At 42.0% G+C, this 25,597-nt stretch overlaps 1 protein-coding gene across 1 annotated transcript in view; it reads left to right on the top strand.

Annotated features, from left to right (window-relative positions):
• The window catches only part of RAP1B (RAP1B, member of RAS oncogene family), a 74,715-nt gene that overhangs the window by 13,534 nt on the left and 35,584 nt on the right, over positions 1 to 25,597 (top strand). The window contains exon 2 of the mRNA XM_039501201.1: positions 24,030 to 24,116. Within this exon, the coding sequence (XP_039357135.1) occupies positions 24,060 to 24,116 (57 nt within the window). The 5' untranslated portion in view covers positions 24,030 to 24,059. The remainder of the gene's footprint in view (positions 1 to 24,029; positions 24,117 to 25,597) is intronic.

Below are 25,597 nucleotides of genomic sequence, written 5' to 3'. Positions count from 1 at the left end.
CTGTAGAATCTGATTCTTCAATTAGCTCTGTGTGAGAAAAATCAGGAATTGCCCAGCACTCTGGTGCACACACCTTCTAGAGTGTAAACCCAGAATTATATTGTCTTACACTAGGGGGAAAAAAAATCTATACAGTGTAAACTCATGAAATTGGCCTCCCTCAATGTGGAGGAAGGTACGCACAGCCCCCCACCATTATGAATTGCACAAACAGGGTTTTAGAATAAACAAAAAATAATTTTATTAACTACAAACCCTAAATGTAAAGGGATAGCAAACAGAACAAAGCAGATTACTGAGCAAATAAAACAAAACAAGCAAACTAAGCTTAGTACACTACAGAATACTGGCTACAAATAATAATTTCTCACCCTAAATGTTTTAAACAGGTTGCAGAATTTCTTTGTAGACAGACAGCTCTTGCTTGCAGCTTAAAACTCCAGGTATATCCTTCACACGCCAGACACCATTCCCAGCCCGGGCTCAGCTCCTGTCCTCTCTTCTCCTCTCTCTTCCCCCCAGCAAAGCAGCAGCCCAGGAAACTTCTCAGGAAGGAGGGAGAGTAGTATCTTCAAAGTACTATTGTTCTTCCTAATGGCCCATCCAGGCTGTTTGCATGCTGTCTGGTGGACGTTCCCCAGGTGAAAACACAGATGTAATTATTACATTGTCAATATTTCTAACTTCAGATACAGAAATGATACATGCATACAAATTGGATAATTACATTCAGTAAATCATAACCTTTCCAATGATGCCTCACATGACTCATTTTGCATAAAACACATCTTAGTTATGCCAGATTCATATCATAAGCATATAACTATGAAGAATATGGAGTGTAGGGTCACACATACTTCATAAATGAATTGTAGCTGGAAGTTACTACTGTAATTTCTGGCTAACTATATTAAACGGGTGTCATGTGATGGTCATTTTGAATTCACTATAGAGAAAATGGGCTCTGTATCATTAGTTAAAATTCTTCATCATTACAAAACTTATAGTAAACTTTTTGAAGATAGGCTGAGACATTAGTTTAGCTATTTAGAGATGGTCATTTGAGCAGAAAACTTTGTGTAAAGATCTATTTGCACTTTGAGATTATTTTTGAGGAACTAGTTAGCATACATCTGATTGAACAAATGTTTAATTTTGCCTGCTTTGATAGCTTTTTGTGGTTACAAAGGGAAGAAATAAAACCAGTGTCAGCTTTTTTCGTTTGCCAAAATAGCAGGTTCACTTGCAGAGTTGGTAGTTCTAGTGCTAGCTATAAACACAACAGTCCTTTTTATTCCCCTTTATTTAAAAAAAAAAAGTCAAATCAAAACACTTTCCTCTCAGCTTGAATTTTGTTTTAAAGGATATGTATATTCAGGAAGAATAAGCTACTCTTGGACTGGAGTATAGGTATAACGGCTTTTGATGACATCAGTATTTCTGCTCCTGTCTCTTATGGACTTTTCTAAACTTGAAAAGTTGCACTACTTTAACTAAATCAGTCTAATTAAACTGGAGCAAACCTCTAGGGTGAAATCCTGGCCTCTTTGAAATCAGTTGTAAAACTCCCACTGACTTGATCAGCGCCAGGATTTCACCCCTAATGCAGATGCACGTAATGGGCTAAATCATCGTTAATGACATAATATAAAATCTTGGTTGCTAACATAAAATAAAAAGGATCATGGAGGAGTTTTTAAACAAAGGGTGGTGGAAAGCTGACAAGTACAGAGGAGTGCTCTGTTTGGACAGAGACATCCTTCAGGGAGGATTTATTGGGAAGATGCTCTGTATCGGGGTTAAGCAACCTATGGCACGTGTGCCAAAGGCAGCACGTGAGCTGATTTTCAGTGGCACTCACACTGCCTGGGTCCTGGACACTGGTCCGGGGGGCTCTGCATTTTAATTGAATTTTAAATGAAGCTTCTTAAACATTTTAAAAACCTTATTTACTTTACATACAACAATAGTTTAGTTGTACACCTCTACCCCGATATAATGCTGTCCTCGGGAGCCAAAAAAATCTTACCGTGTTATAGGTGAAACCGCATTATATCAAACTTGCTTTGATCCACCAGAGTGCTCAGCCACCCCCATCCCGGATCGCTGCTTTACCGTGTTATATCAGGTCATGTTCTATCGGGATAGAGGTGTATATTATAGACTTATAGAAAGACACCTAAAAAAGTTAAAATGTATTACTGGCAGGCAAAATCTTAAATCAGAGTGAATAAATGAAGACTCGGCACACCACTTCTGAAAGGTTGCTGACTCCTGCTCTATATCCTAGTAAGGAGGACAGGAGTTGCTAGAGTACAGATAGGAACTGAAGAGAACCAGTCAAATGAGTCGCATTCAATTATGTAACATGAAAGCAGACAACTAAATATTGACAAATTTTATAACTGCTTGTATACAAATACAAGAAATCTAAATACTAAGATGGGTGAACTTGAATGCCTGGTATTAAATGAGGATATTTTATAATGGGCATCGCAGAAACTTAGTGGAATAATGATCATCAATGGGACATAGTAATATCAGGTACAAAATGTACAGAGATGATAGAGTAGGTTGCGTTGGTCACGAAGTGGCACTGTGAGAGAGAGCACAGAGTCAGACATCGTTTTTTGTTTTGTTTTTGTTTTTTTAATCTTAACTGAATCAAACAATACTGTACAATCTCTATGGATAGAAATTCTATGCTTGAATAATAAGAGTAGTGCCATAGGAATATACTACTGATAATGCTGATTTTGAAATGCTCAGGGAGATTAGAGAGGCTACAAAAACAGAAACCCCAGTAATAATGGGGGATTTCAGCTATGCTCATATTGACTGGAAATATGTCTCCTCAGGATAAGATGTAGAGATGAAATTTCTAAACACCATTAATGACTGCTTCTTGGAGCAGCTAGTGAATAAATGAATAAACTGGAACCCACAAAGAGAGAGAGGCAATTCTTGATTTAGTCCTAAGTGGGGCACAGGAATTAGTCCAAGAGGTGAATATAGCTGAACAGCTTAGAAATAGCAGCCATAACATAATTAAATTTGACATTCTTGCGGGTGGGAAGGAATACCCAACCCCCCCCCCCCCACACACACACACACACAATAGCATTGAACTTCAAAAAGGCAAACTACTAAAGAATCAGGAGGCTAGTCAAATGGAAGTTAAAAGGAACAGTCACACGAGTGAGATATATGCAAGCTGCATGGAAACTATTAAAAAATATATAGTAGAGGCTCAAATTAAATGTATACCCCAATTTTTTTAAGCTGACACCCCACCCCACCCCACCAAAAAAAGCCACCATGGCTAATCAGAGTAAAAAGTGGTTAGAGACAAATACATCCTTTTAAAAATTGAATGTCAGATTCTACTGAGGAAAATAGAAAGAAACATTTACATTGGACTTGCCAGAGTGTAAGCAGAATTAGGCAGCCCAAAAAAGAAACAGTAACTGGCAAACTTTTTTTTATTTTTTTAAGTACATCAGAACCAGGAAGCCTGCCAAACAGTCAATGAGGCCACTGGATGGTTGAGGTGCTAATGGAGAAGCTAAATGAATTCTTTGCATCCATCTTAACTGCCAAGGATGATGGAGATTCCTACACCGGAGCCATTCCTTTTAGTTGATAAAAAGAACGTCCCAGATTGAGGTGTCAATAAAGGCAGGTTTAGAGCAAATTGATAAGTCAAACAGTAATTTGTCATCAGGACCAGATTGTATTCACCCAAGAAGGAACTCAGTTGTGAAATTGCTGAACTACTAACTGAGGTATGTAATCTATTGTTTAAATCATCCTCTGTACCAGATAACTGGAGGATAGCCAATAGAATGCCAGTTGTGGGGAGGGGAGGGTTGTTTTTTATATAAAAGGCTCACAGGCTGATGATCCTATGATCATCTTTGAACTGATGGATTCAGTACTAGGCAAATTGGTTGAAACTATAGTAAAGAACAGAATTATCAGAGACCGATGAACATATGTTTTTGTGGAAGAGGCAACACTGCTTTTTTATGAAGGAAAATAATGCCTCATCAATCTATTAGAATTCTTTGAAGGTGCCAACAAACATGTGGACAAGGTGATCCAGTGGATGCTTAGACTTTCAGAAAGACTTTAACAAGGTCTCTCACCAAAAGGCTCTTAAGCAAACTAAGCAGTCATGAGATAAGATGGAAGGTCCTCTCATGGATCAGTAACTGGTAAAAAGATAGGAAACAAAGAGTAGGAATAAATTATCAGAATTCACAATGGAAAGAGATAAGTAACAGAGCCCCTCAAGGATCTGTCCTGGAACCAGTGCTATTCAGTGTATTCACAAATTATCTGGAAAAAGTGGTAAACAGTGAGGTGACAAAGTTTAGAAATAGTACAAAATTACTCAAGATAGTTAAGTCCAAAACACTGAAATTCATCTGCCATTTTGTTATCGGTGTTGATAAATGCATAGAAGTGAACATTGGGGAACATAATCCCAACTGTACATACAAAATGATGTCTAAATTAGCTGTTACCACTCAAGAAAGCTCTTCAAGTCACTGTTGTGAATAGTTCTCTGAAAACATCTTAATGTGTCACAGCAGTCAAAAAAGCTAACAATGTTATGAACCATTGCAAAAGGGATAGATAAAACATTAAATATCATAATGCCACCATGTAAATCCATAGTACAGCCATACCTTGAACACATGCATGCAGTTTTAATTGTCCTAACCCAAAAAAGATACATTAGGATTGGGGGAGGGGGGAGTGCAGAGAAGGGCAAAAAAATGATAGGGGGACATGGAACAGATTCCATATGACTAAAGATTAAAAAAGATGGATTGTTCAACTTGGATGACATAAATATTGGATGCTGAATTTGAAACCAAATAAAGAGCTCTATTTTTCCAGAAAGTATGGAGTCTTCTAATATTGGGCCATCATGGACATGATAAAAATGCTCCTCAAAGGGAGCGTTTGCTCGCTTGCCTTAGTGACTAGTTTATCTAACTTAAGTCCCAACAGATTGTTCTTCAGGTGTTGCATGTCTCTACAGTTGCTTTAGTTCTTTCACCTGGATGTGAACAAAAAGTAGCTTACTCACTCCTTAGTATCTTGTCATTTGGGAGGGATTGTGGACGCAATTACTAGGTAAGCCTTTCCATCTCCCAGTAAGATCCCAAAACTTGAAGTTGAAGGAGTTGAGCGAAATTTTTACTTTTTTTTAATTCACTTTTTATTTCATTTCCTCCTGAAACTAACGGAGAGTTTAATATTTTGACAGAATCTGGTTCCTTGATCAAGTATCATTTTAGACCTCAAATTATTACCCCAGAGTGGCCGAGGAGCATTTGGCAGCCTCAGAACTACTTCCACACCTGTCAGTGAGTCTGGAAGGGTGCTTCTTCCACCCTGCCCTTACCATTAGCAAGCACTGGCATGGTTCATGAGAAGAGCTCTTTTATTTAATAATAAAAGAAAAAACTAGCACAAGAATACCAGTATTAAAGATTTCAAAACCATTTTAATATCAACACAGCTTACTACAGAGCATAGGCTGTCTTCTCAGTCTGATACTAGTCCTACTGAACTTTGGCAATGACTTCCCTCTCAAACATTCTGGATTTGTTCCAGAATGGCTTTGATAAATGTTTCTCAACTCCTTGTGGACCTAGACTTTGTCCTCTAATGCTTTTGAAATCAAATGGCCCACCCAGTGGGGACCTATCCCATTGTGACTAAAGAGCCATGTCCTACTGCAGGTCTCTCCTCAAATCACCAGTTCTTCCAGGGAGCCTCAACATGATATTCAGATCTTGAAACCTCTCTCTGTGCCCCCTCAGTGTGCCACTATTTTCTTGGAAAGTTCTCCATTTTGGTAGTCTGCAATTTCTCTTCCTTACCACCTCATTCTTCTTGAAATAGTACTTTTCACTTTTCCTAGCTTTCTTACTAAAGTAACCTCTCCATTATGGTCAGAAGACCTTCCTTCAGCTTCTGCACTAATCACAGGGTATGGAAGGCAGTCGTCTTGATGGTGGTTCAACACTTGTGGGTCCCTATAGACCTACTTGTCTTGGACACAGACATGAGGGAAGTTCCATTCTTCCCTGTTCACTGTGGGTCCTTGAAGGGTCTTGACACTTCTTAGAGTGTCTTCTCCCACTGGATCTTAAGTTTTGGTGAACCACCTTGTTTGATCTTAATATGTTAGAGCCATGACCAGCTCTAGGGCAGAGGGACACATTTATAGATGAGGCGCAGAATGGGCACTTGAATCTCCATCCACACCTTTACCAAGCACTTCTGTTTGCATCAGCAAGTGCAACGTTCAGATATAGAATCCTCCAAGCAGTCATTCTGATGCATCCTTAAAGATTCTTACTGGGGAAAGGAGTTGGTTTATTCAATAATATACTTCCTCTTCCACCTCACACTCAGCTATCTCTGATTCTTGTCACTTCAACCCATTCGGTTTACTGGTCACTAATTTCCTGGCCTCTGCGTATATTTGTACTGTTAGATCCATCCTCTGCCCTGGGGAATTGAGCCACAGAAAACCATCTAGAAGCTAAGAAGCCTTGTTGAAATTGGGTATAGAAGAATTCCTGTTTGTAATGAACCTGGAGGGGATTGGGTGTTCATCCACATTTTCTATTCCTTCTCTTGTCTCCCTACCCCTGTGACCAGGAAATAGGAAGCATTCTGTGATTGGAGAGGCCATCCTCAGTCATCTCTGTGCATGTATGCACAATCACGGTGTTAGTATGCAGGGCAATTATCACAGCACCATCCATGACATAGAGCTAACTTGTGAATTCTCCACTGAATTATTTGAGAAAGCAATTTGTCAGTCTGTGGGCAATATTGGTAAGGTTTGTTTGGATGATATTTGTTTCTGCAAGGGAAGTTCCTGCTTCTGTTTTTAGACTGCTAGGTCTAGTGCTAGCAGAATCTGCAACTATATTAAACTTGTCTAATCTCAAGATGCAAGTCCTGTTCTTGAACGTAATTGGTGTTGGTCTTTAACAGCCAGGATGCAGAGGTTTGACTTGTAAGCTTTCTAGGTTTTTTCTTCACTCCCTTCTCTTGTTGCTGCTCTGCCCCACTCTGGTAATGATGGTTCCTTCCCTCTCCAAGTCTACTCATTACTCCCTGCCTGGAACTTTCTTTCCTAGTGCTGCTGGGGTGCAGAGGCGGCAGAGTTATGAGGGAAGGGGAAATGTCAGTGGCTACCAAATTAGTTGAGAGCAACCAGTAGTGAAGAGAACAAGATCAAGGCTCCATTGAGTGAGTAAACCTAAGGGCAGAGGAAGATTGAATATATAACTTAAATTGATACCTGTACCAGTTGGTAAAAGTGTTCTGGAAATACTACTTCTCTCCCCTTTCTGAATCCAAAAGTTGAATTTAAAGCTCTATTTTTTTATATATAAGTGTTAGAATAAAAGGTTCTGTGAATCCTTTGAGCAACTAATGAAGTGTCTTTATGAAAACAAATTAGTGTGTTTTCATTATGAAGTAACACTGCCAGCTATTGCTGGTCACCCCTCCCCCCCCATGCATTTCCTGCATTTATTTTTTTCTTTAACCCACACTTTAGGGATTAATATACCTATACTTATTTGTGCAGAAACACAATTTATGAGCTTAAAGAAGTATATGTGTGTAAACTGTCTTTGGAAATTAAAGCCAATAGAATAATTCAAACTTGAATATTGAATAACAGGAAATATAGTTATAAAATACCCAGTTTTATTCGCTGATTAGATGTCAAGATTTCAGTCATTTATCAAAAGATAAATTTGCCAATGGGATGCCACTATTTTAACTTCCTGATACCCCTTAAATTCCTAGACTATAATCAAAGTGAAGTACAGCTGGGGTAAATTAATAAATTAAAAAATAAATTAAAGGTACTACACCCACTTCAGTCCACTTGACAATATTTGTAGTTTTGCAGTTATATTCCTTCTTTATCATCCTATGCCAGCACAGAATGTGTAATGCATTCTGTCTTTCAGCAGATAAAGAGAAGAAAACTGGTTTTCGGTGATGTCACCATTTATGGGTCTTGCTCACTGCCAGGGTCCAATTGTTTCCAATCTCTAGGAGGTGGAACAAACCTCTGCTGGCTGTTCTATGGATTGGACATCCTTGATTGATTGTCTTAACTAACCTAAAACAAGGGCCTACAAGATTGCAGATCTCTTGGTACTAGTCAGTGTTCCCAACCTTGTCTTTGTTCCTTCCCCTACTCTGGCTCAACCTTCCTTAAGGGTTAATGAGCTGGGTCTGCATCCTAGAAGTGGAGCCGCAAGGGTGATCTGGCAGTCTTGCCAGGGAAGGTCAGCCCCATCCATTCTGAGAGAAATGTGATGTTTCTATCTGTTGGCAGCTCTTACTAGTGAAGGTGTGACCTATTGTGCCAGGGATCCTTTTCCCATCCTCAATACCTCCTATCCACACCTCCACAACTGGACCCTGGAAAAGAGGGTGGTGACTGTCAGTCTTTTCCACCTGTTCCGAGAATGCACTATGGCATGATGAGGGGGAATGTGGGTTTCTTCCTTTCTGGGAGAGGAAGGGTATTCTGGGGGGCCTCTTGCTTCCTCATTTCTCCACACTGTCTGGACAGCTTTTAAAACCCCGTTTAGGCTGTACAGGAGTTTCTTATGGCTGACAAAATCTTGTTTCCCAGTACAAATACAAGTTATCTGGCCAAGTGTTAGGTTTCCTGGGTCTTGTACAAGAGCAGAGGAAGCTGAGGTTGGAATGAGTGATACTGGGATGACAGCACTGAGCTTTCCAGGTGACTGGTAGGCCTGAAAGAGTGTGGAATAAGGTTAACTGAATTAGTGGGAGGAAGACTAGTTGAGCAGGTGACAAAAAGCAGAGGAAAGGGAAGATGGTCCTAGTGCCTGGCTTTCCTGGTGTGGCTGACAGGTGTCAGGGAGAGTCTTTCTTCACAGCATGCTTGAGACTGAGTTTGAATGTGAGTGGAGAGGAGATTGGGGAAGTCTGGTATTTCCTTCAGTTATATTTCTACAGTGGCTTATATTTACCAGAAAAGCAAATGACTGTGTAATTTCCCATCAGAGTAGCATATGTAGTAGAATTGATTTGCTGGTGCTAAATATGAGTTGACTTAATATTGGGAGGGAAATAGCTTCTCATATAGTCTTACAGCCTGGCAATTGGACTTTTTATGCCAAGAATCTTCCAGACTTGAGTGCCAAAAATTAGGCATCTAAATAAGTAGACTGATTTCTCTTCTCTCCTCCCCCCCTTGCAATTGTTGTGCCACCAGTGGTTTTCCATTTCAGCACTGGTTGCCAGGTTGTGTGCTCACACTTCAAAAACTGGGAGTGTTGCCAACTCTCATCAGTGGTCTGTCTTGAAACCCCAGTTCCTGGAGTTAAGTGACTGAGAATCTCAACTTTTTATTTAAAAAGGTAAGCTCAAAAAACAAGTAAAGAAAATAGACTTTGCTGTTAAAACTTCATGATTCTTAAACCAGTCTCAAGTATTTTGAATGCTTGAGGTTGGCAATACTACATCACCTGACTTCAGGAAGCCAGATTTGAAAAATCTTGGTTTGTCTTCTGCTGCCAGGACATGTTAGTGACTCTTGTTCTTCCACTCTACTGTCTTGCAAGCCCACTACTGCAACTCATCAAACCTCTTCAAAATATACCCTCAATACTCTCCCGCCAAACTTGCAACCTTGTTCTAGTGGCATATCCTCAATGAAAAGAATAAACGAAAACTGGATAAGCACACCATTTGGCTGTATCTGCAAAAGCGACAAATTGCACATTTTTTAAATTGTCATTGGGTTTTGGAGTCTACACTTCACTGAAATGAATTGGTGGCAGTTCGTATTTCTTAGCTATTGAGGACATTAAAGTCTCCTACATTACAAAGCTAGGGACCTAGTTACAATATAACTTAAAATATGTAGTGAGGATGGGCCTTAGCAGTGTAGTGAATAGGTTCTGCTGCCTAGCAGCCCCCAATATTCAAGGGCAGGCTAGGGAGGTGGCAGAAGACCAGTTCTCAGTCAGAGATAAGGGGCTGGAAAGAAGCTGGGGTTTGTGTGTGGCTGGGGTTTTTTAACCTAAAACAGGGATCGGCAACCTTTGGCACGCGGCTCGCCAGGGCACGTTCCCTGGCGAGCCGCATGGCAAAGGTTGCCGATCCCTGACCTACAACTATATCCGCTTTAAAAGCGTCTTAACTTCCACATGAAACTCACTGGAAGTACTAGTGTTGCTTATCATTAACTTACCAGTCTGGGGGAGTACCTTCTATGTTGAAGCAATGTTGAACATCTAGTCAGTATTATTCCACTGCTGCCACCTCCCTACGCTTCCAACTGTTGCTTGCTGAAGGTGTGAGAATTTGTGTGATGAGTAACTCTGATCTCCCACATGGCAATGTGTTACACAAGAACAGAATCAACTAGCAGCTGGCTTTTTATTTCTCATTCTACAGCAAGTATGCTGTTGAAAATGTCTGTTCAGGCTGTTGACTATTCTTAAAATGATTTAGACTAGGGGAAAGACTGTAGTATGTGCATACCTGGCATTATGCTGGTTCTTGAAGTGGATAATTTTGACTACAGTTTAGCAACTAACTGAATTTGAAGGCTGATTAAATAAATCTGTCAGTCTGGGTTTTTGGAAAACTTTCTTTTAACCTTGAAAGGAAGTGGTTGGTTGATCCTATTCTGGGAGTCTTATGGTTCAGAACAGTTATACTGTACTCCCAAGCACTTCTCCCTTCCCTCTTCCCAGGATTTTTGCTGAAGCTTTCTGGCACTGTTTCAGTTCCCAGGCTGTTCTGTATGTTTTAAAAATGTAATAATATGAACTCAAATTATCTCATTAAAACAGATACTGTGCCAGAGGATTGGAGGGTAGGAAATGTTTTACCTATACTTAGGGATAATCTTGGGAATTGCACTCCAGTAAGCCTTACCTCCGTACCTGGCAAATTGGTTGAAACTAATAAGTAGAATAAAACACCGGGAAGACCATGTGATAAGGGTTTAACCTGCACAGTTTCTGCAAAGGAAAATCCTGTTTTGCTAATCACTTCAAACTTGAACATGTCAGAGTAGTATATATTAGAGAAGTGGTTGACATGACTTATTTAGACTTGCAAAAGTCTTCTGACAAGGACTTTCAGGAGAGCCTGATAAGTAGTCATGGATTGAGAGGCATAGTTTTGTCATGGATCAAACACTGACTAGGAGGGGGAAAAACTATTTAATAGCCTTTTGCTATGATAAAAATGGAGTAACAGTGGCGTGCCTCAAGGTTCCTTACTAGGCCCCATATTGTTTAATGATCTGGAAAGGAAGGCTGAGTAGTCAGGTAGCAAAATTTTCAAATGTCATAATTTAGGTTATTTAAGACTGGAGGACTGTGAGGAACTTGAGTGATCTAAACAAACTAGATGACTGAGCAACATAATGGCAAATGTTCCGTGTTGATGCATGCAGGGCAATGAACGTAGGAGGGAAAAACTTACTTACAATTTGCAAGGTTCTAAGTTAATTGTATCAACTTGGGAGGGACCTGGACATCTTTTTGCAGAGGTCTTCACTGAGCTGTTAATACTGTGTTTGTTTTTTTTGATCAAAACTGTACAAGATGGGGATTCATAAGGAATGGGATGGAGAATATGGGAAACATTAAGCCACTGTATAAATTAATGTTGCAGAAACCTCTAGAATACTATGTGAACCACTACTTGTAGCATATCCCAAAAGGATATTGCAGAATTGGGGGGGAGGGGGGTATGGCAGGGGTAGAGAAGGGTGACACAGATTAGGAGCATGGGAAAAACACATGAAGAGATTGAAAAAACTGGTTGTTTCCTTTAAAAAAAAGATGAGAGGACATAAGGTATGGTATAGAGAAGATGGATCAGGAGCTTCAGTTCTCCTTGTTTCTTAACACGAGAACAGGGTGACGTTCAATAAAATTACAAGGTGCAAAATTAAAACTGATTAGGAAATTACTTTTCACACATTGTGTAATTAGACTGGAATGCAATTGTAGTAAGTCATTGAGGCCAAGAACTTATCAAGAATTCCAAAAAATTGGATATTCTTGATACAGGATCGTTAAATCATAGAAAGGTAGGACAGGAAGGGACCCCAGTAGGTCTAGTCCAGTCCCCTGAATTGAGTCAGGACTAAGCATTACCTGGGCTAGTGTTTCTCAGTGACCAGTCCGTGGACCCGCGCAGGTCCCTGAGATCTCCCTGACACAGTTTAGGAAGTCAGCAAGCCAGCCCCTGGTTTCAAAAAGGTTGAGAAACACTGATCTAGACCATCCCTGACAGATGTTTGGAGGTTTTTAAGACCAAGTTAGACAATGACAGATTCCAAAACTATCTGAAGTGTTTTTGTTCCTGTGCTTAACTGCCCTTAGAGTTAAGAAGCTTTTTTCCTAATGTTTAACCTAAGTCTCCCTTGCTGCAATTTGAGCCAAGGACTTCTTGTCCTGTCCTCCATGATTAAGGAGAACAATTTATCATCCTTTTTATAACTACTGTTTACATACTTGACTGTTTGTTCCTTTTCAGTCTTCTCCTGACTGACTAAACCCAATTGTTTCAGTCTTTCCTCATAGGTTATGTTTTCTAGACCTCTAATAACTTTTGCTGTTCTTTGAGTGATTGCTCATATCAATTCCAATTAGGTATGTGTGCGCCGCATGCACGGTCGTCTGAAAGATTTCCCTTAGCAGCTCTTTCAAAGGTGGGGGTTTCCCCAGGTCCATATCTTTGCCACCCAGAACAACAGAAAGTGCCCAATGTTCTGCTCCTTCCAGAAACACAGCTTGGGTTCAATCACAGAGGTGTTCCTGCTACCCTTGGGAGACTGCCTCATGTATGCCTTCCCGCTGGTCTCACTTGTTCACAAGGTGCTGCCCAAGATGTGCACGGACAAAGTGGAGGTAATTGCGCTGCTGTTCTTCGAGATGTGTTGCTCATATCCATTCCAATACCCACCCTCCTTCCCCTCTGTCTGAGTAGCTGACAAGAAGGAACTGAAGGGGATTTGGGTCAGCAGGGTCATATATTGAGTGCCATGAAGGCGCTATTCCGGGGGCTCCCTGGCTGACCCAGCGGGAGCTGCTATGGGAAAACTTTCCGATGACCATGCATGCAGCACACGCACACCTAATTGGAATGGATATGAGCAGCACATCTTGAAGAACGAGTTATGAGAAGATGAGTAACAGTTTTTTACTTTCCTCTGGACTTTATGCAATTTGTCCACATCTTTTCTGAAGTGTTGTGCCCAGAACTGGACACAGTACTCCAGTAGAGCGCTTATCAGTGCTGAGTAGAGTGGAAGAATTACTTTTCACATCTTGCTTACAACAATCCTGCTAATATATCCCAGAATGTCTGCTTTTTTTCCTCTCTCTCAACAGTATTACATGGTTGACTCAGATTGTTTGTGATCCATTATAATCCCCAGATCCTTTTCTGCAGAATTCCTTCCTAAGCAGTCATTTCCCATTTTGTATTTGTGCAATTGATTATTCCTTCCTAAAGATACTATCATTTGTCCTTACTGAATTTCATATTTTGGACCTTTTCTCCAGTTTGTCCAGATCAGTTTGAATTCTAGTCCTGTCCTCCAAAGTGCTTGCAACCCTTCTGTTTAGTATTGTCTGCAAATTTTATACATGTACTCCCTGTCATTATCCAAATCCTTTATGAAGGTATTAAATAGCACCAGAGCCAGGGCAGATCCTTCTGGAATTCCACTCAATATGCCATTCCAGCTTGATTGTGACCCATTGATAACTACTCTCTGAGTATGCTTTTCCAACCAGTTGTGCACCCAATTTATAGAATGTTAATATAGGCCAGTGATACTCAGACATCAGTGATTCAGGAGTCAAATTAACGATTGACATTACCCAAAAGAGCCACAGTAGTGTGAATTCATTGTTTCATAAGGATAATTAGGTTGGTTTGACTTGATTTGTACTTGACAAATACATGCTCTTATGACCTTATTTTCTTGTAGGTGCTTACAAATTGCTTATTTGCTCACTTATCTTTCTGGGTACCAAAGTTAAGATGACTGGTCTATAATTCCCTGGGTTGCCCTTATTCCCCTTTTTATAAATAGGTACTATATTTGCCCTCTTCTGGTCGTCTGGGATCTTTCCCATCCTCCATGTGTTCTCAAAGATAATCAGTAATAGCTCAGATCTTTTCGGCTAGTTCCTTAAGTATTCTAGGATGTATTTCATCAGGTCCTGCCAACTTGAAGACTTCTAACTTGTCTAAATAATGCTTAATATGTTCTTTTCCTATTTTAGCCTCCAATCCTATCTCATTTACACTGATTTTTAACTATGTTGTCCAATCACTGTTAACTTTCAGTTTTCACAAAAAAAAAAAACCAAAGGCATTTAATGCTTCAGCGATTGCTGCATTTTCTGTTGTTTTTCCCTTGTCATAGAGTAATGGGCCTACCTTGTCCTTGGTGGTCTTCTTGCTTCCCACATTAATAAAATGGGGAAAAAAAAGTTGCCCTTTATGTCCCTAGCTAGTTCAATCTAGTTTTTTGCCTTGACCTTTCTAATTTTGTCCATACATGCATGCTGGGTTTTTGTATTTGTCCTTTGTATTTTGACTTAGTTTCCACTTTTGGTTTGACTCCTTCTTGAGTTTCAGGATTTGAATTTCAGTTTATAGGAATTTAAATGTCTAGAGCTTTATAAATAATGTTTGGTTATAGTTTTGGAAGGGATATTAAACTTTAATAGCTAGAGATTGGTTTAAGACTTGAAGCATAGCAATTTATTATGGGAAGCAAATTCTCACATCTGCTTACTAAAGGGTTCTTGCATATTCTGAAGCATCTGGAAATAGCCACTGTTAGAGACAGGATTTTGGACTATATGGATCTCAGGTATGTTCTAGTATGGCAGTTCCTTTGCAAGTGTAGTTATTTTAGCTCTGACACCTGTTAGCACTTATCCAAAAAATAGCAAAACTTTCTCTTCTCCTCTCCTCTGGGGAAAAAAGAAAACACATGCTGTCTTCACTATCATTCTCTGTACCATACGTTACTATGTTCTCATAGAAGTTATTACATTTTTGTACACTAAAACTCATTAGTTCACCCAGAACAATTGTTCACTTCCTAACTTGCAACATCCACTCTTGTTTTAAAAAAAAAAAAAAAAAAAAAAGTTGCTTTTAAAAAGCAGGGCTTGGACATTGACAATATAACTTAGTGTTTGTTTAATCATTCTAATTGTACTATAGTCATTTTGTAAAAATAAAAACTGAATGAAATGTTGCTATATAACTACTTTGACACATGGAGTACCATTTTGTGCCTATAAAATGTGCTAACTAGCAGTGTCCAATTCTGTTTACTTCCTATATTTTGATGTTTTACATTCAGAAACAAATTCTGGGCATTACTTCATCAAGTAAAGTTAAAATGACAATCCTGCGGCTATAATTGTATACATGCTTGGTCAGATCAAAGTAATTCTTAAGTTTCCCATGTCTTGTGTATTTTTGTCAGTATATTACTTCTCTTATGCTGATGCTCTGTGGAGCAAGTGTACAATGGAAATTTTATCTGGAGCTCAATTAAAACATGGGTATTTGTCAAGCATCTGTAGGGTGACTGACGTAACACCTCAGAGACAAGGTGAGTGAGGTAATATCTTTTAGTGCACCAACTTCTGTTGGTGGAAGAGACAAGCTTTTTAAACATACAGAGCTCAAAAGTTTGTCTCTTCCAAGTTTAAAAAGCTTGTCTCTTCCACCAACAGAAGTTGATCCACTAAAAGATATTACCTCACTCACACGCTCTAATATCCTGGAATGAACACTGCTACAATAAATGTATGTAACTACATAATCTTGCTAACAATGATGGTACATGGTAGATGACTTGTATAGTATGAAATGAGGTTTTGGGGAGCATGGATAGACAGTATAGCAGCAAAGAAGTGAAGAACCATGGTAGTATTGATACACTATTCCAAACACAAGCACAGCAATGGATGTTCATGTAGTAGTCAATCGCCAGATCAGCCTATTAGCGAACTTCAGATACGAGTATTATGTAATTTTCCATGCCATCAGGCATCCATTTCCTGAAAAATGACACATTGTGATTTTTTTTTTCCAGGTCACAGGGTATCTTGACTCTGTGTGTGAAAGGAAGGTCTTTTGTGGAACATCTTAATCTTGCTCTGACTGTTGCTGGAAGAAATCTATAGATAATATATGCATTCCTGTTAAGAACTCCCTCAAGCTTTTAGGACACTGAGTAAGGGGAGGCTAAAATTGTATCTGCTTTCTAAAGTTTTATAAGTGCTAGTTGGAATGCTTATCTTTTTATTTTATTCCCCCCCCCCCACCTCCCCTTCTCCAGGCAAGAAGTGAAAGCTAACTACTCTTAAAGATACTTTCTTTAGTCACACTAATTGGGGGTATTCCTAAAGCATTTTTACCAGACTCTTAGTGGAGGGTGGAGGCAAAATACTTTGGGTACAGAATAAAAAAACTACAGTGGGTATGTGCTACAGATTCCTCAGTACTGGACAGCAGAATTCCTAGATGGTTTTCAAGGACTTTGAAAATGGCAACACATATTAAAGCTAGTTTAGAAGGCCTTTGGGGCAGGGCTTAAGGAGCTAAGTGCACTCTCAGTGCTATCAAATATTACCCTCACATTTCATGTGTAACAGTTTAAATAGGGGTTATCGGAAGTTCCTATGTTAAGGGCAGCTTTCTGAATCAGAAATTTAGAATTCAGGGGATCTCTTCTAGACCCAGTGCCACTCAATATTTTTATCAATAGTCTGGAAGTAAATATAAAATAGCTGCTGAATTTAAAATCTTGTGATATACAGACTGGTGGAGTCGTAAATATTGATGACAGGGTAGACACAATGATTTGGATCACTTGGTAAGCTGGGCCTAGTTGATCAAAGACAACTTTACTAATCGCCAAATGCAAGGTGATAAATCTAGAAGCAAAAAATGAAGGCCATAGTTGCAGAACTGAAGACTCTGGGTATGGCTACACTTACGGTTTGCAGCACTGGTAGTTTGCAGCGCTGGTCATCCAGCTGTGTAGGAGCAGCGCTAGTGTGTGGCCACACTCACAGCTACCAGCGCTGGTGTGTGGCCACATTTGCAGCATTAGCAGCGCTGCTGGGAGTGATGCATTATGGGCAGCTATCCCAGCATTCAAGTGGCCGCAACGTGCTTTTCAAAAGACGGGGGTGGAGTGGGGTCTAGTGTGACAGGGAGCGGGGGGAGAGAGAGAGTGGATTTTTGGAGCCAACACTGTGTGTTTAGCTTCCTGACTTGAAAAATCAGAACATGTTTCCAACCCCTTTAACTCTTAATTGCAAACAGCCTGCAGCCAACACGACTCCCCGCTGTTTCATTCCCTCCCTGCCTGCAATCTCATTTGATTGTTTACAGCCAGGTACAGATGATCACAGCAAACAGGAGCTCTGTTCGTTTTTTAGATAAGCGGCAACTGCAACGGCAACGCGAGGAGCTCGTTCACAACAAAACAAAGAGAGGCTGCATAACAAAACAGAGTAATTTATAAAAGCATTCTGGGATACACCTTATACCCTGGAGGCCAATCACAGCGCTGGTGTGTGGCCACACTTGATGACCAGCGCTGCAGCACCAGCGCTGGAATCCTTATTTCCCATGCTGAGTGAGGTGTACGGCCAGCGCTGCAGCCAGGGAGTTGCAGCGCTGGAAGTGCCCTGCAGGTGTGGCCACTTACTAATTGCAGCGCTGGTGGAGGCTTTCCAGCGCTGCAAATCGCCAGTGTAGCCATACCCTCTATCTTGCTATGTCTACACTATGAAATAAGTTCAATTTAATAGAAGTCGATTTTTTAGAAATAGATTTGATACTGTCGTTTGTGTATGTCCCCACTGAGCACATTAAGTCGGCAGTGTGCACCTGCAGTACCAAGGCTAGCATCGACTTTCAGAGCGTTGCACTGTGGTAGCTATCCCACAGTTCCCGCAGTCTCTGCCCCCCATTGGAATTCTAGGTTGCACTCCCAATTCCTGATGGGGCAAAAACATTGTCGTAGGTGGTTCTGGGTACATGTTGTCAGGCTCTCCTCCCCCCTCTCTCTGTGAAAGCAGTGGGAAAAAATCATTTCTCACCTTTTTTCCTGGGTTACCCGTGCAGACAACAAATCACGGCAAGCATGGAGCCAGCTCAGCTCACTGTCACTGTACATCTCCTGGGTGCTGCTGACAGACGTGGTACTGCAGTGCTACACAGCAGCAGCTCCTTGCCTTTGCAAGTTGGCAGAGACGGTTACCAGTGATACTGTACCGTCTGCTGCTGTCATGGGTGCTCCTGGTCAGCCTCAGTGCACCTGGACAAAAATCGGAATGACTCCCCAGGTCATTCTCTTCTTTTAAGTTTTTGTGTAATGGAGATTCAGTCCTGCCTAAAATATCAAGCAAGCCTACTAAATAACCACAGATGCAAACGGCCACTCCGGGTCAGAGCCCCAGACATCCCGCAGAAATGATGAGCTGCATGCCATTCTAGGGGTGCTCCTACAACAACCCTACCTGTTGCTTCCCTTCTCCCCCACCCCTCCCGGGCTACCTTGGCAGTTATTCCCCCCATTTGTGTGATTAAGTAATAAAGAATGCATTAATTTGAAACAACACTGACTTTATTGCCTCTGCAAGCAGAGATCAAAGTGGGGAGGGGTGGGCAGTTGGCTTACAGGGAAATAGAATGAACCACCATTCTGCACTTGCTCAGCCTATACTTGGACTGCTCCTTACTACTGTCCAGGCTTCATGAGCCATGGGAGCAAGGGGTAGGCGTGACTGCGCGGTGCTGATGACTGGGAGAGCAGCCTGAGGCAGAAGCCTCCAGCTGGCATGATATTCCAGGACTGAATCTCCATTACACAAAAGTTAGAGAGAATGACCTGAAGTCATTCCCATTTTTGTCAAGGCGCCCCCGACCGACCTCACCGAGGCCAGCCAGGAGCACCCACGAGACGACAATGATGGCTACCAGTCATACTGCACCGTCTGCCGTCGGCAAGGCAAGGGGATGCTGCTGTATAGCGCTGCAGTACCGCGTCTGCCAGCAGCATCCAGTAGACATACGGTGACAGTGAAAAAAGGCGAGAAACAATTTTTTCCCATTGCTTTCATTGGGGGGGAGGGAGGGGGGACTGATGACATATACCCAGAACCACCTGGGACAATGTTTTTGACCCATCAGGCATTGGGAGCACAACCCAGAATTCAAATGGTCGGCGGAGACTGCAGGAAGTGTGGGATAACTAGTCGTCAGTTGCCCCTCCCTCCGTGAGAGCAACTGCAGACAATCGTTTCACGCCTTTTTTCCGTGCAGATGCCATAGTACGGCAAGCATGGAGCCTGCTCAGGTCGCTGCAGCAGCTATGAGCACTGTAAACAGCACGCGCATTATCCTGCAGTATATGCAGCACCAGAACCTGCAAAGGCAGGCTAGGAGGTGACAGCAGGATGGTCATGAGTGATGAGGACATGGACACAGACTTCTCTAAAAGCACGGGCCACAGCAGTTTGTCCATCCTGGTGACAATGGGGCAGGCTCATGCTATGGAACGCTGATTCTGGGCCTGGGAAACAAGCACAGACTGGTGGGACCACATAGTGTTGCAGGTCTGGGATGATTCACAGTGGCTGTGAAACTTACGCATGTGTAAGGGAACTTTCTTGGAACTTGCTTTCCCCTGCCCTGAAGCACAAGAATACCAAGATGAGAGCTGCCCTGACAGTTCACAAGTGAGTGGCAATAGCACTCTAGAAGGTTGGGGGGGGGGGGTGAGGTGGTGGAAGGAAGGGAGGAGGAAAGGACAAGGCCACACTGCACTTCAAAACTTACTGAATGCCAGCTTTCTGTTGCTTGGGCAGTCCTCGGGGGTGGAGTGGTTGGGTGGCCAGAGGCCCCTCCACTGCATTCTTGGGCGTCTGGGTGATGAGGCTATGGAACTTGGGGAGGAGGGCGGTTAGTCACACAGGAGCTGCAGTGGCAGTCTGTGTTCCTCCTGCTGCCTGTCCTCAACAATATGCCGGAGAATATGAGTTTGATCCTCGAATAGCCTGAGCATTGCTTCATGCCTCCTTTCATCATGCTGACGCCACATCTCCTCTCGCGCGTCCCTCTTGTCCTCGTGTTCATTTTGTACTTTCCTGCACTCTGACACTGTCTGTCTGCCACCATGCATTCTGCTGTGCTCTGTCAGTGTGGGAGAACTGCATGAGCTCAGAGAACGTGTCATCGCGAGTGCGTTTTTTTTTTTTCCGCCTTCTAATCTTCGCTAGCCTCTGGGATGGAGATGATAGCGGGAGCTTTGAAACATTTGCAGCTGCGGGAGGGGGAAAAAGGGAGAGTAGTATTTAAAGACACATTTTAGAGAACAATGGGTACGCTCTTCCACGGTGAACCAAGCTGTTAACATTACATAGCATGTGTGCTTCCTTTACAAGGTCACATTTTGACTTGTATTGAGGGCCTGCCGGCTTGGTGTGAGAGATCACAGACGCAGGGCTGGCGGGCAACAGAATTCGGCTTGCAGGCAGCCTTGGTGAGCCACAGTCTTTTGGCTTCTTTAACCTTCATAACGTGGGAATGGTTTCAAGCAGCAGTGCCCTCATGTCCCATACCAAGCACATGTTGGGTTGGCCATTTTAAAAGGAGAGGCTGCGGTTTTTGGGTTAACGTGCAGCACAAACCCAATTAAAGCACTCCAACCCACCCTATTCTCTGGGATGATCGCTTCACCCCTCCCCCACTGTGTGGCTAACATTGGGGATGATTTCTGTTCAGCCACAGGCAAACAGCCCAGCAGGAACGGCCACCTCTGAATGTCCCCTTAAGAAAATTCCCCTGTTTCAACCGTGTGACCATGAATGATATCACTCTACTGAGGATAACACCGAGAGATAAAGGACGAATGTTGCTTGAATGCCAGCAAACACCGGGACCATACGCTGCCATGCTTTGTTATGCAATGATTCCAGACTACATGCTACTGGCCTGCTGTGGTAATGGAGGATGGAATAAGGCTGCCCTCCCCAGAAACCTTTTTGCAAAGGCTTTGGGAGTACATCCAGGAGAGCTTCACTGGGATGTCCCTGGAGGACTTCTGCTCCATCCCCATACAAGTTAACAGACTTTTCCAGTAGCTGTACTAGCCACGAATGCATCCCAAGTCTTCAGGGCAAATTAATCATTAAACACGCTTTTAAACCATGTACAGTATTTACAAAGGTACACTCGCCAGAGGTGCCTTCGCTGACTTCAAGGTCCATGAGCCCGCCTTGGGTGGGTTGGGAAGGTACTGGCTCCAGGGTGATAAACAGTTCCTGGTTGTCGGGGAAAACGTTTTCTCCGCTTCCTTGCTATGCGCTAACTTCAGTGTCATCCTCCTTCCTCGTTCCCTAAATCCGCATCCCTGTTGCATGAGAGTCCATTGACAGAGTCAAAGCACAGGGGTGGGGTAGTTGTAGGGGCACCCCCTAGAATGGCATGCAGCTCATCATAAAAGTGGCATGTCTGGGGCTGTGCCCGGGAGCGGCTGTTTGCCTCTCTGGTTTTTTGGAAGGCTTTCCTCAGCTCCTTAAGTTTCACGCGGCACTGCTGCGGGTCCCTATTCTGGCATTTCGTCTTTTTTTGGAGTGGAGTTCTGATAACACGGATTCGTCTCCCCATACAGCGATCAGATCCAATACCTCCCGTTCGGTCCATGCTGGACCTCTTTTGTGATTCTGGGACTACATGGTCACCTGTGCTGATCAGCTCTCCACGCTGGGCAAACAAATTAAATTCAAAAGTTTGCGGGGCTTTTCCTGTCTACCTGGCCAGTGCATCAGAGTTCAGACTGTCCAGAGCAGTCACAATGGAGCACTCTGGGATAGCTCCCAGAGGCCAATACCATCTAATTGCGTCCATGCTACCCCAAATTCGACCCAGCAAGGTCAATTTCAGCGCTAATCCCCTGGTCGGGTAGGAATACCGAAATCAATTTTAAGAGCCCTTTAAGTCGACAGAAATGACTGCGTCATGTGGATGGGTACAGGGTAAAATCGATCTAATGCTGCTAAATTCGACCTAAACTTGTAGTGTAGACAAGGCTTGGAGAGCAGTGACTCTGAAAAGGATTTAAGGACCATTAGTGGATTAACAGCTGAACATGAGCCCCCAGTGTAATTATTAGGGCCCTACCAAATTCACGGCAATGACCAAATTTCATGATCTGGGACACATTTTGCTTTTGTGTGCTTTTCTTTTATAAAGATTTCATGGGGGTGGCCAGTGTTTCTCAAACTGTGGGTCCTGACCAAAAAGCAGTTGCAAAGTCATGTTGGGGGGTGGTCATGGTATCGCCACCCTTATTTCTGCGCTTCCTTCAAAGTTGGACAACCAGAGAGTGGTGGCTTTTGGCCAGGCACCCAACTCTGAACGCAGCACACCACCAGCAGCAGCACAGAAGTAAGGGTAGCAGTATCGCAACCCCTCCCTACAATAACCTTGCAATACTACACTCCCTGACTCATTTTTGGGTCAGGACCTCCTACAGTTACAACATCATGAAATTTCAGATTTAAATAGCTTAAATGAAATTTACAATTTTTTAAAAAATCCTATGACCATGAAACAACAAAATGGACCATGAATTTGGTAGGGCCCTAGCAATGCAGTAGCAAAACAGGCTGATGTGGTCCTTGGATGTATAAGTAGGGAAGTAGTTAAAAGTAACCTTCCTTATTCCTGTTATCTCTGCATATGGTAATTGTGAGAGAGATCCTAAATATTGAATCCAGTTCTGGTTTCAACATTTTTTATAAGGGTGTAGAGGAGAACTACATTTTTTTAAGGGCTGAAAAAAGTCTTACCATGAGAGACTGAAGATGCTCAGTCTGTTTAGCTCCTCCAAAAAAAAAAAAAAAATCAAGAGGTGACTTGATTATGGTGTGCAGGTACCCTCACAGAGAGAGAATACCAGGTACTAGAGGGCTGCTTTATCTATCAGAAAGGTATAACAAGACCAATATCTAAAGTTAAAGGCAGACAAATTCAAATTAGAAGGTACCAATTTTTGATTAACTATTGGAACAAACTGCCAAGGGAAGTTATTTGGTTCATAGGAGTAACTGGATGAAATTCTGTGGCTTGTGTTGTACAGGATCAGACTAAATGATCTAATGGTCCCTTCTGACTTAGTCTGTGAATAGTGTCCCATATGTAAATGTGCCTCAGTTAATGGAAAGCCTGTGTGTAGGTAAAGAAAATTGCTGGCTGCTTCCAAATACTTGGGAGAGAATCTAACTGTTCAGTAAATCAGTGAATACAATGGTGGAGACCACCTTGGGCAAGCTAAAAACATTCTAACCCTAGGCAGTGCAGTAAAAGCTACAAGCTATTTTGCAAAGTGGAAAAACTAGTTATTGATATATAATTAGTTGTACTCACAAGGCTGAAATATTTTGTAATGGATCTTACTACATGCAGAGATACATAGTGTAATCCTTTGGTATTGAACTAGAAACAGTTTTTTAAAAGGTATAAATTTAACTGTTCTGGCAGTGAGGAAAGTATTCTAGAGGCATCCTTTTTTAAGTTGGTGGATAAGTAGAATTACTGCTATTAATAGTAATTCTGAGTACAGGTTCTGACTGCCAGTTAGGGTCTGTAGTTTCCATGTTGTATAGCAAATCAAGAGGCAGCTTGCTTAGATTATGCCTGCCTTAGTTCATGTACTGGTAGGTTATCCTGCAGTTATCAGCCATATAAAACTAGTGTTAAAATTAGTTTTCTCAAATAGTGACCATCCTATAGGTACATAGCTGTAGGCACAGTTACAATACATTAACACTGTAATATACTTAAGTTCTTGTAATGCGGTTGTCCTTTTGTAGAAGTTTGGGATCTAATTTTTTTATTGTGTATTTTAGGTATCAAGGGGGTGACTTAACACTTTCACCATGCGTGAATACAAGCTAGTTGTTCTTGGCTCAGGAGGTGTTGGAAAGTCTGCTCTGGTAAGTAGTATTCCTTTAACTACTGTAACTAATAAACTCTTTTTTTGAAGCAGTTTAGACATTTTTTTCTACTGACTTGCCTTATTTTTAGTTAGTAGGTAGGTGTACTTTCATGTACACTTCCATATGTGCATGGAAACTAATGACTTGAGTGTGAATGGCTAGATATAGACACTTACCTCCCCATATATATATATGCAAACTTAGACTTTGTGCCTACACATCCAGTATCGGGTGTCCATTCGTGTGCATGAATGTACACTTGCCAAACTGCTGGAAATCAGACCCTTAGTACTAAAAGGATGCTTAACCTAACCTTAGGAACACATTATTGCTGATCACATCAACTTGAAGGTTAAGACTGAAATATGTCTGAGATCTAAGTTTGACTTTATCCATGTCTGGTTATGCTAATACCTTGCAGTCATAGTGCTTTTCAGCCATAGCTCTCAATGTTTTGCAAAGGAAGGAAAGTGCATCCCTACTGCACTGGTGAGAAACTGAGGCTATCAAGGTGCAATAACTTCTCAAAGGTCACTCATATGTTGGGTCAGTTAGAGGGGTGGAGGTGGAACAAATCCTGGTCAGGTCAGCTCCCAGTTCATTGGATGACTGTGCCAGCTACTGAGACAATGGTGGTGGGGTTTTTTGTTTTGGTTTCCCCCACCCTAATATTTTTTTGGTTACATTCACCAGTACAGTGAGGATATATATACTGCTCAGGAAAATTTACTGAGGAATTAATGCCTGATTGTGCACTGGTACCAAAGCCATTCCACCCAATGCGGCAACCAAGTCTTGGAGTGGTTTATTTTTGAGCCTCCCCCACCCTCTCTCCTCACTACCACCGTAACTGAGCCTGCAGGATTGGGCTCCTGCTCTCTCTTGGCTTTCACTGCTGCTGCCACCATTGAGCCTCATGAACCCAGGCGGCAGAAAGAGGATGCTTCTGTTCATTACTTACTCTCCCCAAATGTCCAGATAGTGGAGGAAGGAAGGGAATTCTCCAGTGGTAGAGAAATGGAATATATTTCCCCAAAGGTGGGATGGGGAGAAGGGGAAAGGATTTCTTCAGACGGAAGGGGAAGTGTTGAAGTAGTGATGGGATTGCCAAAGTGTTTGAGGGGAGGGAGGAGCAGGAGGGTTGCACAGAGGGTGAGTTAATGGACAGAGGAAGGAACATTTCAAATGTTTAAGTAAATGTGATACTTAACTGGGCTAAGAAGGCACATTCTGAAGCTGGGCAAGACCACAAAAATTGCCTTTTGCCAGTCCACTCTATTCCTGGACTCTTAAATGAAAAAGTAACTTGGCCCCTGCCACAGAATGCATAACACCACTGATTTAGACAATATTTTTGTTGCTGCAATTTTATTTGAATTACTAGTTGGAGAAACAAAATACTTAATCTGGATGTAAAAGCAGCAAAGAGTCCTGTGGCACCTTATAGACTAACAGACGTTTTGGAGCATGAGCTTTCG

The sequence above is a fragment of the Mauremys reevesii genome, linkage group 1 (genome assembly GCF_016161935.1).
Source record: "Mauremys reevesii isolate NIE-2019 linkage group 1, ASM1616193v1, whole genome shotgun sequence".
Classification (NCBI taxonomy): Eukaryota; Metazoa; Chordata; order Testudines; family Geoemydidae; genus Mauremys; species Mauremys reevesii.
The sequence above is the reverse complement of the archived record's forward strand: the minus strand, read 5'-3'. Positions and strand labels throughout refer to the sequence as shown.